The sequence below is a fragment of the Salmo salar genome, chromosome 13 (assembly GCF_965601325.2).
Source record: "Salmo salar chromosome 13, fSalSal1, whole genome shotgun sequence".
Classification (NCBI taxonomy): Eukaryota; Metazoa; Chordata; class Actinopteri; order Salmoniformes; family Salmonidae; genus Salmo; species Salmo salar.
The window spans coordinates 44,585,881-44,600,553 of record NC_138303.1 but is presented as its reverse complement, the minus strand read 5'-3'; the positions used below and the strand labels follow the sequence as shown (position 1 = coordinate 44,600,553).

Genomic DNA, 14,673 nt, shown 5'->3' with positions numbered 1-14,673 from the left:
ACATTCATTTGGAGTGACTGCTTGGTGCTTGAACTGTCTGTGTGGAATTGGAAATGTGACCTGTGAGCAGTATGGCTGTGTGTGGTTGTGTGAGTGTGTGTGTGAGAGAGAGAGAGAGGATTGGGATCGAACTCCCAAAGGCTGGCCACTGCCTCAGACCAACCTTTCCTTCATGGATTTCCAATATGTCTAGTTAAGACACAGCCTTACAATGAAACATGAATATATTGACCTGTGTTGTAGATCATTCACCCTGCTCTACAAAATCCACCCAATATGTTATTTTAAAATTGCAAGGATATCTGTCTTGACAGTACTAAACGGACATGAAGTGTAACGTTGGTTGAAAAGTATCAGGTATTTAAGGCATGTTGGATTTGAAGCTCTACGACGCTCTATTATGTCATCCTTATGACCTGTAACAACACATATTAGCCGTCACAACAAACCACGTGTAACCTTCGGTAAATCTAGGATGTTATTTAAATGCTTCCTAAATAATTATGATGAGGATGAATAAGCTACATTACCCTCCACACATGTATGGAGAGCCTATGGAATTGTCGCGTGGTAAATCAAAACAACATGTCAGTACATTCTATTTGAGGTGATCTTGATTTCGGTTTCTGTGCTTAACGTGTCATGTAAAATGCATGATTAGTTAGAGTTGAAATGTACACCATTAGAAGCAGATCATTGAACTGGCTTTTTATCAATAGTCAGTCCCATGCATCTGTCACTTTCTCAGAGAATAAATCAATATGTAAGCCTGGTAATGAACATATACATGAATTATACGCGTGGAGATTTTACATCAAACTGTCATTGTTACTCTCTAAATGATTTAATTGTGTGTATATATTTAGCCTATGCTTTTATCCAAAGCGATTTACAGTCATGGGTTGGGCCAATAGGAATCAGACCCTACGACCCTGGTGACGTAAGAGCTGTGCTCTACCAATTGAGCCACACACTAATTGTTAGTGTCTAAATACTGTCATTGAATTGAGTTCTTGTATTCACAATGTCCAAAAATCGGAACGTGGCTGAATGATAAATCTTCCATTAGCATCTTAATTTTCAATAATCATCATAGTTTAGCGATAACTACTATTGGCATTGAGACATAGCCTCGCAAGCAGCCTGATCTCACAAGTTCACATACATGTTCGCCATGCAGTGGTAATCAGTCTGGTAATTACTAGGCTAATTGAGACATTTATCTCTGGGATTCTCTATTGATATGTCTCCTATATAGACAGATAAACGTTTTCCCCCCCCCAGTATTTTCAAATGTGAGGTTGAACTAATTTAAGCTTGCATGTAATCTTTGCCCTCTCCTTTTTATTGTAATTTCACTGTTGAAATATTTAGCCATCCAGAGGACAACGTCTCCTCCTCTTTGATTGGTTCTTGAATACTACAGTACCTGTAGTATTGGCAGAGAGCAGAGGGAAAGCTTTAATTAAAGGAGAGAGTTAATGGCCTTCTGGATTTAAAGGGCTTTGGTGAATCTGTTGCCTGTGGGAGCGAGTGAGGGGATCTTTGCATGTGTGAGAGGGTATGTGCATGAGAAAAATACAGAAAGCGAAAGTGTATGCGCTCAGCCCCCTCGCTTGCTCTCTCCAGTAGTCCTGGCAGATAGATTCCAGTGTAAAATTAATTGGTGGAGAGATTTTGAGGCAGGTTGCAGGCCATTAGAGGTTCCCCCTGTCGAATGCAGAGCCACGAGGATCACACGCTCACAAATAGCAGGTTTAAAATAATCAATACACTTCACTTACATCCAACACAAACACAGGCCAGTGCACGTACGCTCAGTAATTAGGGGACAACCTATTCACCCCTGTGCTATGATGTCCTCCCCCCCCCACACACACACACACACAGATCTCTTGGTACCTAATGAGAGGAAATAGTTGACTGGTTGTGAGGGGAATAAGGAAAAGGTCAGGAAGCCGGAGGGGAATCGGTCTTGGCACACTAAGCAACATAACATACAGGATTCTACTGGGGATGTTCCAGAACACTGTCATACAGTTCCATGTTCCAATCCAGAACACTGTCATACAGGATCACACACACTGATCAATAACTGTACAATCTCAACGCAATAACGATCTTTTTAAAATTCAGTCAGCGCCAAGGAAAGTTGAGATTGAAGTGGTTGCAAAATACATTAAAGTTCTCTTAAGAGTGTCAGAACAATTATATTACACTGGTTACAAGAGAACTTCATAACTATAGAAACATGTTTTATGAAGTGAAAACTATTCCCATTGAGTAAGAGCATGCCTTTTCCAACAGTGCAAACTCATTATGCCAATATTTAATAAAAAGCAGACTGTTAGAATTGTAGTGACTCAGTTATGTTTTGTTATGTTTCATTGTGGGTTTATGGTTACCGCCTAACATGTCATTCACAAAACTTACAGTAGACATTGCTTGGATGTGCTGAGTATGAATGGTCTTTTTGCAACAGACAGCACTGCCCTCTTGTGCCCACTTAATAGATTGCAACACATTTCTGAGCACTAGTTAAGTCAAAATGAGTCAGTTAAACAGCAGATATTTGTGGAGCTAAAATTATTTGACAATAAACCCTCATAGGTGTATTATGTTCACCCTGTCAAATCATGCTCTCACAATTAATTTGTTAGAAAAAAACAAAGCAAAAACTGTTTTCAGAAAATCTTTTATTTGAACGCTGCAACAAATAAAGGGAAGAAAAAAATAAGAAAAATCCACTGAACCTCATGGATTTCTATGTCGTCATGATTGTATGGCTTCTTATACATATTGGTTAACTAACTGCATAGCTCTGGCAGCGAAAGGAAGGGAGACATTCCCAGCCAAAGCAAGTCTTCATTAGCCTGGTCTCAGATCTTTTTGTGCTGTCTTGACAACTCCATTGCTGTCACTGTCATACCATTGACAGAGTTGTCAAACTGGCATGACAGCGCAAACAGTTGGTATGAAGTGCTCTCTCTCGGAATGTTATTGCTGGTCACGTCAGCAGCACACAAGCTTCTAATTACATGCAAGTTTGTCTTATTCTTAATTCAATTGACCAGGCTGACGCATAAAAATAATAAGCTTGGGTCACTAATGGTCTTAACTTGGGAATGTAAAGGCACTTTCGAAAGAAAAGAGGCGTGAAGATATAATAAGACTGCACAGGAAAGGAAACGGGCAGGACTGGAAACTAGTTGCAAAGAGGGGAAATATGTCACAGAAATAAACACGGTGAAAACGAAGAATTAGGAAGGAATGTTCTTCCCGATTTTCAACCGCTCATGACCATCCGGACGAGTTCTGTGATGTAAAGAAAGAGGAAGAGAGAGAGAGAAAAAAAACCATTAGAATCCCAATTCATAGCTAAATTGGGGGAATCAACTCCAAATACAGCAACATCCTGGTTGTTTTGAAAATTAACCCTTCGACCTCAACATTGTTTACTTTATATAATGGGATGCTGTTGTATGAGGTATATCCCTTGTTTCTCTAAGTCCATGAGTAGAGGAAAGTGGGGGCGAGGGAGGAGGACAGAGGTTGAGAGATCATCTCTACAGAATCTCCTACTCAGCTAAAGTGGATGGATTTGGCCAGGATGACTGGTCTAGGATCCAAGAGACCGTTAAAGAGAAAACATCTTTGTTTTCTCTATGAGGCACAGATCAGGGTGGGGGAAGAGATGGGAAGAGAGAGATTTTGGGGGGGGGGGGGGGGGGGGGGGTGTAGAGATCACAATAGCACTCAGCTATAATCAGTGTCCATAAGGAGAGAAGATATCGCCAGCAAAAAACAGCAAATTCACTGCAATTCTGGGGTTAGTAAAAGGGGGGAGTGACTGGTCTGTTATGTCAGAGTTGGGGGAATATAGAAGATATGCTCACATTGATTCAAATGGTCAATTTAGTGTTAATTCTCATGTAGGGGCTTTCACAGAGAGACTTCCAAGGCAAACTGCCCATTTGTGGCAGCATGGAATTCACGTGATGAGGCCCAAATGAGATAATTGCATTGTGGGGAATAACCTGCTGCAAAAGGTGCTCAATTATATTAGCCAGCCCAGCTCCGAACACAACATGGAGTACAACAACCACTCCTGCTAGAGTGCTCTGCATGTATAAACTACCCCTCTATAGGGTGAATATCAATTGTATTTCCTCTCTCCTCTTCTCCTTCTCAAAACACATTGAAGGAAAAGGTCCGAGGGAGCGAGGAACACAAATGAGATTCCACTAATCCTTCAGACAGAGGGGATATCCAGACATGCAGAGGGGCCTGCTGTAGCAGCCAGGCTCAGGGTAGAAGAGAGAGACAGGGGGCAGCAGGAGAGAACAGGGAGTTTACCAACGAGTCAAAACCTCCAGTCCAAACTGCCCTACAACAGGACTCTCTCTCACCAGGCTATCCCACTGCAAGATGTACAATGGGTTTACAAGGCAAATAACAGCTTTTGTGTATATGTTTTGCAGGGATGCCTAAAGCAGGAGAGCCTGAGAAGAAGCCCGTTGTTCAAGTAGGCTCTACAGTATACCCTCTGCTGCCCTGCTCATACCGGCGCTCAGCCAGACATGATGGTACGCACAAACGCTGTGGAGGAAGAACAGTTACACAGCATGTTACCAATTCGGTTTGTATTCACAATCTGGTTCTCCCATCACCAAATAGTTACTGTGTATACAAAACGTTGCAGAGCTGCATCGTTGTGCAGTGACACAGGAGATTGTAATTGCTGGTACTTTCGTCGCCTCAGTCCAGGTCTTTAGCCAACTGCTTCAACGGTAAAGTTATAGAAAAACAAACTTGTCCACTTATTCAGCCATCGACATTGGCACTTGTCATTTAGCAGATGCTCTTATCCAGAGCGACGTATGAGGAATTAGGGTTAAGTGCCTTGCTCAAGGGCAGAGACAGATTTTTCACCTAGTCGGCTCAAGGATTTGAACCAGCGACCTTTCGCTTACTGGCCCAATTCTCTTAACCTCAAGGCGCTATCAATATTGATCCATGCATAAACAAACCTTTGCACTAAAACATCCATAGCTTCATTTTGTACACACTGTAGCCCAGAAGTCCTCCCCCGCCACAACTTCTGCACTTTACCTCTCTCCACACAGCAAGGAAACATGCACGGTCATCATTGCATAACCAGGGTGTTGTGGTTAGAAGTAGGAGTCGCGTAAGGGTGGTGGGGTACTTACAACACATTATTAACCTAATCAGACCCAACAACACAGACGTGTCTCCTCTATCTCCATCTTTCATTCTCCGTTTCCCCTCCCTCCCTCCCTCCTTCCCTCTCACCTTCATAGTTAATACAGCCATTAGCGTCCTCGTGTCCGGCAAGAAGCGTCTCTACCTCCTCCTCCGTCATCTTCTCCCCTGAAAGACAGACAAAACGTACATATTAGTAAAGTAATAGCTACACTGTTGTGTGTTCTCATTGGTGTTGAACTGAAAAAGAACACACTTGAAAAATCGGTAATCGTCTGAAATCTGACTGGATGTTTGTGCTTTGATTTAAAAAAATTATGGCACATTACAGAATATCTTTGCGACATTTGGGATTCATATTTTCTGAGTCAACTTCCAAATTAGATTACCTTTTGCTCAGGGATTTGCATTCTGCATTAAATACACGAAATGTCTTTCCTCAGGATGTGGATGAGAGTAAAAGAATGACGCTCCAGTAACCCACCTAGTGTGGTGAGGACGTGACGCAGCTCTGCCCCCATTACGGTGCCGTTGCCCTCCTTATCAAAGACGCGCAGTCCCTCAACGAAATCCTCAAAGGAGCCCTGGTCTTTATTCTTAGCGATGGCCTGCAGCATGGGCAGGAACTGCTCAAAGTCAAGCATCTTGTGGTTCATCTCTGGACAAGTAGAAACGGAGGAAATTAACAAATTGATGATAGGAATGAACACAGGGGTCTAAACATCACAACCCTTTCAGCACAAGAGTGATCGCTAGGTCAAAGGCAGTTAAGATCATGTTGGGATCGGATAACGCCTTCGCTTGTGAAAATTCAAAGAACCCTGGTACAAACAAGTTCTGGTAGAGAGATATGTTTAGGGCACAGAATGAAATAGAACACCAGTATACAGTATTCTATTGTATCTCACCCTCACCCTCAGCCTTGGGGTTGCCCAGGACCTTGAGGACCTCTGCATTGACGGGGTTCTGGCCCAACGCCCGCATGACGTCGCCGCACTGACTGTAACTGATCTTCCCATCGCCGGTTCTGTCGAAGAGGAGGAAAGCCTCCTTAAACTCTAGAGGGTGGGAGGGAGATATGGTTGAGTGTGAGGAGAGAATGAGTGGGTGTGGGAGAGGGATGTTAAATGGTTAGGAGATGGAGGGGGAAAAAAAATGAAAGACGGGAAGATGGTCAACAAGTTGGAAATGCAAGAGAGGTTGGATAAGTAAGACGGGCCAGAGAAAAAGACACCAATCAATATGATAACCAATAATGTGTGTATTACTTCAGGTAGTTTTAGCTAGAATAACAGGTTAGTGAACTTGGCATTGTTTAACATCAGCTTATTCCATGAATGAACGAATCATGGTCTCCCTTCACCTGACCAGCGGGATCAACACGGTGGCACATAGGAAAGTAAAATGAGATAGCACCAACTACAGTGGAGTGGGTAGCCTAAAGCCCAATTCAAACAAAAAGCTTTTTTTTTTAAGCGAGTGAACGAGTGTGCTCACACTGGAAATAGAACGCATATGAGTTAATGAGAGAAAATAGATGGATTGCAAGCGTCAACTTAGAAAGCAAGTCTGTTTAATAAGAAGATAAATTGCGTGGGTCGTGTGCAGAATAGGAATTGTTATGATCTTCCCTATGCTAAGTAGACTAAAGATGTAGTTTAAAAAGTATTTGCCTGCAAGCTAAGGTTTATCAGTCAAATAAGCTACATTGTTTTTTTAAATGCAGCTTTGTGTCACAGGCTTATAGCCTAAGCAAAACTCAAGGACTCCCAATTTCATGAGAGAATAACGTCACTGTTTGTAGAAGAATGAGACTTGGTTGTTTACAACTCAGGTTAATTAGCTACAACATCCAGAGCTTTTCAACCTCAGCTCTGAATCCACAATACGGCAATCTAATAGAACTCAAAGGGTTTTCTTTAATGGAAGTGTCTCTAATTGCAAACATGTAAAGTGTGGTGTACCGCAGGGCAGCTCTCTAGACCATCTACTCTTTTCACCAATGACCTGCCACTGGCATTAAACAAAGCATGTGTGTCCATGTTTGTTTTATTCACTGCTTTAGCACACTCCGCCAACCTGGATGTCCTAGCTGTGTCTGAATCCTGGCTTAGGAAGGCCACCAATGAAATTTCCATCCCTAACTATAACATTTTCCGACAAGATAGAACTGCCAAAGGGGGCGGAGTTGCAATCTACTGCAGAGACAGCCTGCAGAGTTCTGTCATACTATCCAGGTCTGTGCCCGAACAATTCGAGCTTCTACTTTTATAAATCCACCTTTCCAGAAACAAGTCTCTCACCGATGCCGCATGTTATAGACCCCCTTCAGCCCCCAGCTGTGTCCTGGACACCATATGTGAAGATAGATGGGGGGGCAATCAATTCAGAGTTCGTACTGTTAGGTGACCTAAACTGGGACATGCTTAACACCCCGGCCGTCCTACAATCTAAGCTAGATGCCCTCAATCTCACACAAATTATCAAGGAAACTACCAGGTACAACCCTAAATCCGTAACCATGGGCACCCTCTTAGACATCATCCTGACCAACTTGCCCTCTAAATACATCTCTGCTGTCTTCAACCAGGATCTTAGCGATCATTGCCTCATTTCCTGCATGCGTAATGGGTCGCGGGCCAACGACCACCCCTCATTACAGTTAAACACTTCCTAAAACACTTCAGCGAGCAGGCCTTTCTAATCGACCTGGCCCGGGTATCCTGGAAGGATATTGACCTCATCCCGTCACTAGAGGATGCCTGGTTGCTCTTTAAAAGTGCTTTCCTCACCATCTTAAATAAGCATGCCCCATTCAAAAAAATGTAGAACTAAGAACAGATATAGCCCTTGGTTCACCCCAGACTTGACTGCCCTTGAAAAGCACAAAAACATCCTGTGACGTTCTGCATTAGCATCAAATAGCCCCCGCGATATGCAACTATTCACAGAAGTCAGGAACCAATATACTCAGTCAGTTAGGAAAGCTGAGGCTAGCTTTTTCAAACAGAAATTTGCATCCTGTAGCACTAATTCCAAAACGTTTTGGGACACTAAAGTCCATGGAGAATGCCCCCTGCACTGAGGATAGGACACGGTCACCACCAATAAATCTACAATTTCAATAAGCATTTTTCTACAGCTGGCCATGCTTTCCACCTGGCTACCCCTACCAACATCTCAGCACCCCCTGACGCAACTTTCCCAAGCCCCCTCCCCACTTCTCCTTCACCCAAATCCAGACAGCTGATGTTCTAAAAGAGCTGCAAAATCTGGATCCATACAAATCAGCTGGGCTAGAGAATCTGGACCCTCTCTAAAATTATCCGCCAAAATTGTTGCAACCCCTATTACACCTCTCTTTCGTATTGTCTGAGATCCCCAAAGATTGGAAAGCTGCCACGGTCATCCCCCTCTTCAAAGGGAGAGACACTCCAGACCCAAACTGTTAGACCTATATCCATCCTGCCCTGCCTTTCTAACATTTTCAAAAACCAAGTTAAACAGATCACCGACCATTTCGAATGCCACCGTACCTTCTCCACTATGCAATCTGGTTTCCGAGCTGGTCATGGGTGCACCTCAGCCACGCTCAGGTTCCTAAACAATATCATAACCGCCATCGATAAAAGACAGTACTGTGCAGCAGTCTTCATCGACCTGGCCAAGGCCTTCGACTCTGTCAATCACCACATTCTTATCGGCAGACTCAATAGCCTTGGCTTCTCAAATGACTGCATCGCCTGGTTCACCAACTACTTCTCAGACAGAGTTCAGTGTGTCAAATTGGAGGGCCTGTTGTCCGGACCTCTGGCAGTCTATGGGGGTGCCACAGGGTTTAATTCTCGGGCAAACTCTTTTCTCTGTATATATCAATGTTGCTCTTGCTGCTGGTGAGTCTCTGATCCACCTCTACGCAGACGACACCATTCTGTATACATCCGGCCCTTCTTTGGACACTGTGCTAACAGACCTCCAAACGAGCTTCAATGCCATACAACACTCCTTCCGTGGCCTCCAACTGCCTTTAAAATGCTAGTAAAACTAAGTGCATGCTCTTCAACCGATTGCTGCCTGCACCCTCCTGCCCGACTAGCATCACTACTCTGGACGGTTTTGACTTAGGTATTTGTAGTTGTCCACATATTCTCTGTGTCTGGTTAGACTGTAATCTCTCCTTTCAGACTCACGTTAAGCATCTGCAATCCAAAATTAAATCTAGAATCGGCTTCCTATTTCGTAACGAAGCCTCCTTCACTCATGCTGCCAAAAATACCCTCCTAAAACTGACTATCCTACCGATCCTTGACTTCGGCGATGTCATTTACAAAATCGCCTCCAACACTCTACTCAGCAAACTGGATGTAGTTCATCACAGTGCCATCCGTTTTGTCAAAGCTACCTACCACTGCAACCTGTATGCTCTCGCTGGCTAGCCCTCACTACATATTCATCTTCAAACCCACTGGCTCCAGGGCATTTATAAGTCTATGCTAGGTAAAGACCCGCCTTCGCTCACTGGTCACCATAGCAACGCCCACCCTTAGCACACGCTCCAGCAGGTATATTTCACTGGTCATCCCCAAAGCCAACACTTCCTTTGACCGCCTTTCCTTCCAGTTCTCTGCTGCCAATGACTGGAACAAATTGCAAAAATCACTGAAGCTGGAGTCATATCTCCTTCTCTAACTTTAAGCATCAGCTGTCAGAGCAGCTTACTGATCACTGTACCTGTACACAGCCAATCTGTAAATAGCACACCCAACTACCTCATCCCCATATTGTTACTTATCCTCTTGCTCTTTTGCAGCCCAGTGTCTCTACTTTGGTCGCACTACTTTGCTTTATCTTGGCCAGGTCGCAGTTGTAAATGAGAACTTGTTCTCAACTGGCCTACCTGGTTAAATAAAAAAATGTATGCTGATGATTCAACCATATACGCATCAGCAACCACAGCTAATGAAGTCACTGAAACCCTTAAAGAGCCGCAGTCTGTTTTGGAATGGGTGGGCAGTAATAAACTGGTCCTGAACATCTCTAAAACTAAGAGCATTGTATTTGGTACAAATCATTCCTTAAGTGCTAGACCTCAGCTGAAGCTGGTAATGAATGGTGTGGCTGTTGAACAAGTTGAGGAGACTAAATTACTTGGCGTTACCATAGATTGTAAACTGTCATGGTCAAAACATATAGATTCAATGGTTGCAAAGATGGGCAGAGGGCTAGCCGTAATAAAAAGATGCTCTGCTTTTTTGACACCACACTCCAAAAAGCAAGTTCTGCAGGCTCTAGTTTGTCTAATCTTGATTATTGTCCAGTCGTGTGGTTCAGTGCTGCAAGGAAAGACCTAGTTAAGCTGCAGCTGGCCCAGAACAGAGCGGCATGTTTTGCTCTTAATTGTAATCAGAGGGCTAATATTAATACTATGCATGCCAGTCTCTCTTGGCTAAGAGTTGAAGAGAGACTGACTGCATCACTTCTTTTAATAAGAAACATTAATGTGTTGAAAATCCAAAATTGTTTGCATAGTCAACTTACACACAGCTCTGAAACACAACAGACATGCCACCAGGGGTCTTTTCCCTAAATCCAGAACAAATTCAAGAAAACGTACAGTATTATATAGAGCCCTTATTGCATGGAACTTCCATCTCATATTGCTAAAAAACCCAGAAAGCCTCTCCCCTATTTGACCTAGATAGTTTGTGTGTATGCACTGATATGTAGGCAACATGTGCCTACATTTTTTTTATGTAGTTCTGTCCTTGAGCTGTTCTTGTCTAATGATGTTCTGTATTATGTATTATGTTTCATGTGGACCCCAGGAAGAGTGGCTGCTGCTTTAGCAACAGCTAATGGGGACCTTAATAAAATACCAAAAGCTAGCAAAGCAGCAAGACTTTAGCATAGGTACGGTGGCTTGCGTACAACATCTAAGGTGAGTCAAAAGGAACTCACAATAATACCTCCCAGGGGCTACATAGCGAACAAATACAACTGTTAATTATGGATTTTCATGACAATTACTTTGGCATACGCTACGCAGTGTATGTGAATTGACGCTGGCTACTCTCGCACGCAAACTTTGCGCCGAAGCACGGGGTCTCTCCGTGTGATTTCGGCTGAAGCCAGCTCATTTGACACGAAGGCGCCTATCAGACTCTTCCCTGGATAACGGGGTCTGTTGTTTAGGTTAATTGAGGCCAGCGGCGTAGACGGGGGAAGAAAACACCTGAGCAGAATGACATTACCTAAGCATGGCTGGGGAACATTATCCAATGTAGCCACATATGACAAAGGTTCCCCTTTTAATGGCACAACACCCAGTTCACTAAGGGAATTAGCCTAGTCCGCATCCACATTAACAAGTAATGACAAACAAGTCAAACTAAACAGCCACAAGAGGCTCATCTGCTACAGCCTACACTAACTACCATGAGCTTTGTAAATGTGCCTAATCAGGCTCAAATATCAACAAGGGGGGGGGAAGAAAATCTGATATGAATTCCTATGTAACCAACACTTGAGTCTTCGCACCAGTAAGTTCTCAGATGTCGTAATCTCTTTTGTGCATTTACTTCCATCTGAATATTTGATGACCTTAAATAGGTCTGCGTAATATAAGGTCGGGAGGTGTTATCTAAGCCTTCCAAGGAGGCATGCAGGTTTCTACTGAGTATTAGTGTAGGACATAGAAAACACTAAATCCATAGCGGACAATGCAGAAGCATCTCAACCATAAACTGATCTCAATAACCTATTTGGGTTTTTTATTCAACTATTCAGCTGAAAATGTCCTTAAAACAAACAAGTTGATTAGTAGCAGCAAAGTCTTATAAAGAAGCTGGTCGAACTAACTAGAAAGGGCCCATAAGCAACTAAAAGGCCTAGAAGGAGAAATTATGTAACCGCTTGGTGGTGGTCTCTCGGTTGTAGGACCACGGTTCTTGGACTAGGGCCCAATTCCTGTTCAATGCTGTGAAATCAGGAAGTAAACTGAAAAGTACATTTAAATTAAAAGTGTCCATATACTTCCCAAATTGACTGAATTGAAGTGGAATTGACCGCAACCCTGGCCTGCAGAGAATGGGATATCCCTTCAGAACCACAGGCAAACACAGCACTGGTCTATTGTAATTTTTCCTGTTCTCAGGAATGTGCCTCCCTCTTCCCTCATGGCCCACTGAGTTCCATTTCCCAACACCATATTAGGTAATGGAGGAGCGAGGGACGGAGAGCTGGATTGTCAACCATGATTAAACAAGCCAGGGAGTGGAGAAGACTCATCTACTAGTCTGTGTCCATCTCCAAAAAAGGAAAGGGAACACTCCAGGGGAGATGACAAGCTAGTAAGATAGCATGCAAACATTTATGGTACATGGGAACGGGACAATTGGGAAGGTATGCAGTTTGATGCAAACACAGAACGTGGAGTGACGACACACCAGGAGCCTATTACTACCTTGTATACTGGATCTGAGCTAACGAGGACGAAACTAGCTATAAAACAGACTTTTTACTGACAGTAAAAAAAAAACTAAAAAAACACGAAACAGACATGACACAAAGGGCTAAAATAACAGGTTAGACTCAGTCCGTCATTAAAGACACCAGTGACACCTTGTAACCTAATATCCAAGGTGTGACTGGCTATCACAGCCTTCAGCAGCTGTATCAGACCAACAACATGCCTTAAACACTGTTAGATTCAGGTCCAAGACTCAAGGGCCAGATAACTCACCGTGTATTTGATCCAGGTTAAACTCAATCTGGAAAGAACAAGCAGTAAGGAAAGAGTGGTAACTCTGCTACTATAGAGGAATGACAGACAAGGCATAAAGCAGATGATAGCCCGAAAGAAAAAGACAAGCAAGAAAGAAAATAAGTGGCATTTGTCTCTGAGTTGAGGACGGCAACATGCAATAGTTGGTCAAGTTTGGGGAAATTAGCTAGCTAGCTAATCTAGTTAGCAAAATGTGTAACTCACCCATGATTTGATCTTCTGAGAAGTCAGACTGTTCAAAGAAAGATAAAGTTAGCTAGCTACTATGATATTGTAAAATCCTGTTGCGAAAGTCCTGTGGCTAGCTAGCTAGGCAGACAACTTTCTATCATACCCTTATCTAGGAACTAGCTAGCTAACGTTACTAGTCAGTGAGAAATACTAACATCTGGGTGACATTTGGAGACAATGGCAAATTATATTGAGATTTAGCTACTGGTATACCACTTTATATCAATAAGCTAGGGTTGCTAAACTGGCGAGTAAGCAACTAACGTTAGCCAGTAAGCTAACTAGCTACGATAACGCTAACTTGGTAGTTGGTTCTACTCAATTAAACTGGCTAACGTTAGCTAGTAAAGTTAACGAACTGTTAGCTAATTGGACATAGCTACAATTCCGAAATAAGAATCGGATTTCGAGTAGATAGCTAGTTAGTTAATACAGGTTATTGAAGAACCCACCATATCTGTGGCCGTTGGAGTGTGTCGAAGACGTCCGAAGCTGGAGGAATGTGGAAAAGGAAAAGCCCTACTAGTACTAGCACAGCAGTGTTTACTTGCTCGTCATAGCTCCTCTGTGCTGCATCTGCGCAGTGCGCATGGTCCCTGTCCTGGCCCCTTTCCATGGTAAAATCATTGATATATATATATATTTTGATTTGGTATTTTTTATAATTTAACCTTTATTTAACTAGGGAAGTCAGTGAAGAACAAATTCTTATTTACACTGAGTTCACATCTTGGCCATGTGCTGTTATAATCTCCACCCGGCACAGCCAGAAGAGGACTGGCCACCCCTCATAGCCTGGTTCCTCTCTAGGTTTCTTCCTAGGTTTTGGCCTTTCTAGGGAGTTTTTCCTAGCCACTGTGCTTCTACACCTGCATTGCTTGCTGTTTGGGGTTTTAGGCTGGGTTTCTGAACAGCACTTTGAGATATCAGCTGATGTAAGAAGGGCTATATAAATACATTTGATTTGATTTGAATGACGGCCTACCCTGGCCAAACCAGGATGACGCTGGGTCAATTGTGCGCCGCCCTATGGGACTCCCACGGCCGGATGTGATACAGCCTGGATTCAAACCAGGGACTGTAGTGATGGCTCTTGCACTGAGATGCAGTGATTTAGACTTTTTGAAACTGTCATAGGCCTAGCTACATTATACTCTGAATGTATTTTTCATTTTGGCCTGTTCTAGAAATGCTGTTGGTTTCCTTAGGTTCTGAGACTAGCTCATTGACTAGGCCACAACCTGCCTAGTCCTCGGATCAATGAGGACAAAGTGCCAAGGAGTGTTTACAGTCTATGGGTATATTGACCCCCTTATAAACTCTTGCAACACAGACATGCAGCAGACCACTAATTCTATTGCAAAGTAACATACAAAGCAGTGATGAGAGCAAAGCTATGGATGTTTCATAACACAGCGACAGGCCTGATGTGGATG

The 14,673-nt window shown here is 43.2% G+C and overlaps 1 protein-coding gene across 4 annotated transcripts; it reads right to left on the bottom strand.

Moving 5' to 3' along the window:
• Positions 1 to 2,679: 2,679 nt before the first annotated feature.
• On the bottom strand, positions 2,680 to 13,868 carry LOC106567035 (myosin light polypeptide 6). Of its 4 annotated transcripts, none has more exons than XM_014135843.3 (7): positions 13,690 to 13,868; positions 13,211 to 13,238; positions 12,965 to 12,992; positions 6,132 to 6,281; positions 5,708 to 5,881; positions 5,314 to 5,391; positions 2,680 to 3,315 (listed from the first exon to the last, which is right to left on the bottom strand). In XM_014135843.3, exons 1-7 carry the CDS (start codon positions 13,851 to 13,853, stop codon positions 3,287 to 3,289), a joined length of 651 nt encoding a protein of 216 aa, XP_013991318.1. In that variant the 5' UTR covers positions 13,854 to 13,868; the 3' UTR covers positions 2,680 to 3,286. The 4 variants fall into 4 exon arrangements, with proteins under 4 accessions (XP_013991318.1, XP_013991319.1, XP_013991323.1 ...); XM_014135844.3 differs by having other exon boundaries at positions 6,138 to 6,281; XM_014135848.1 differs by lacking the exon at positions 12,965 to 12,992 and having other exon boundaries at positions 13,690 to 13,817.
• Positions 13,869 to 14,673: the final 805 nt, after the last annotated feature.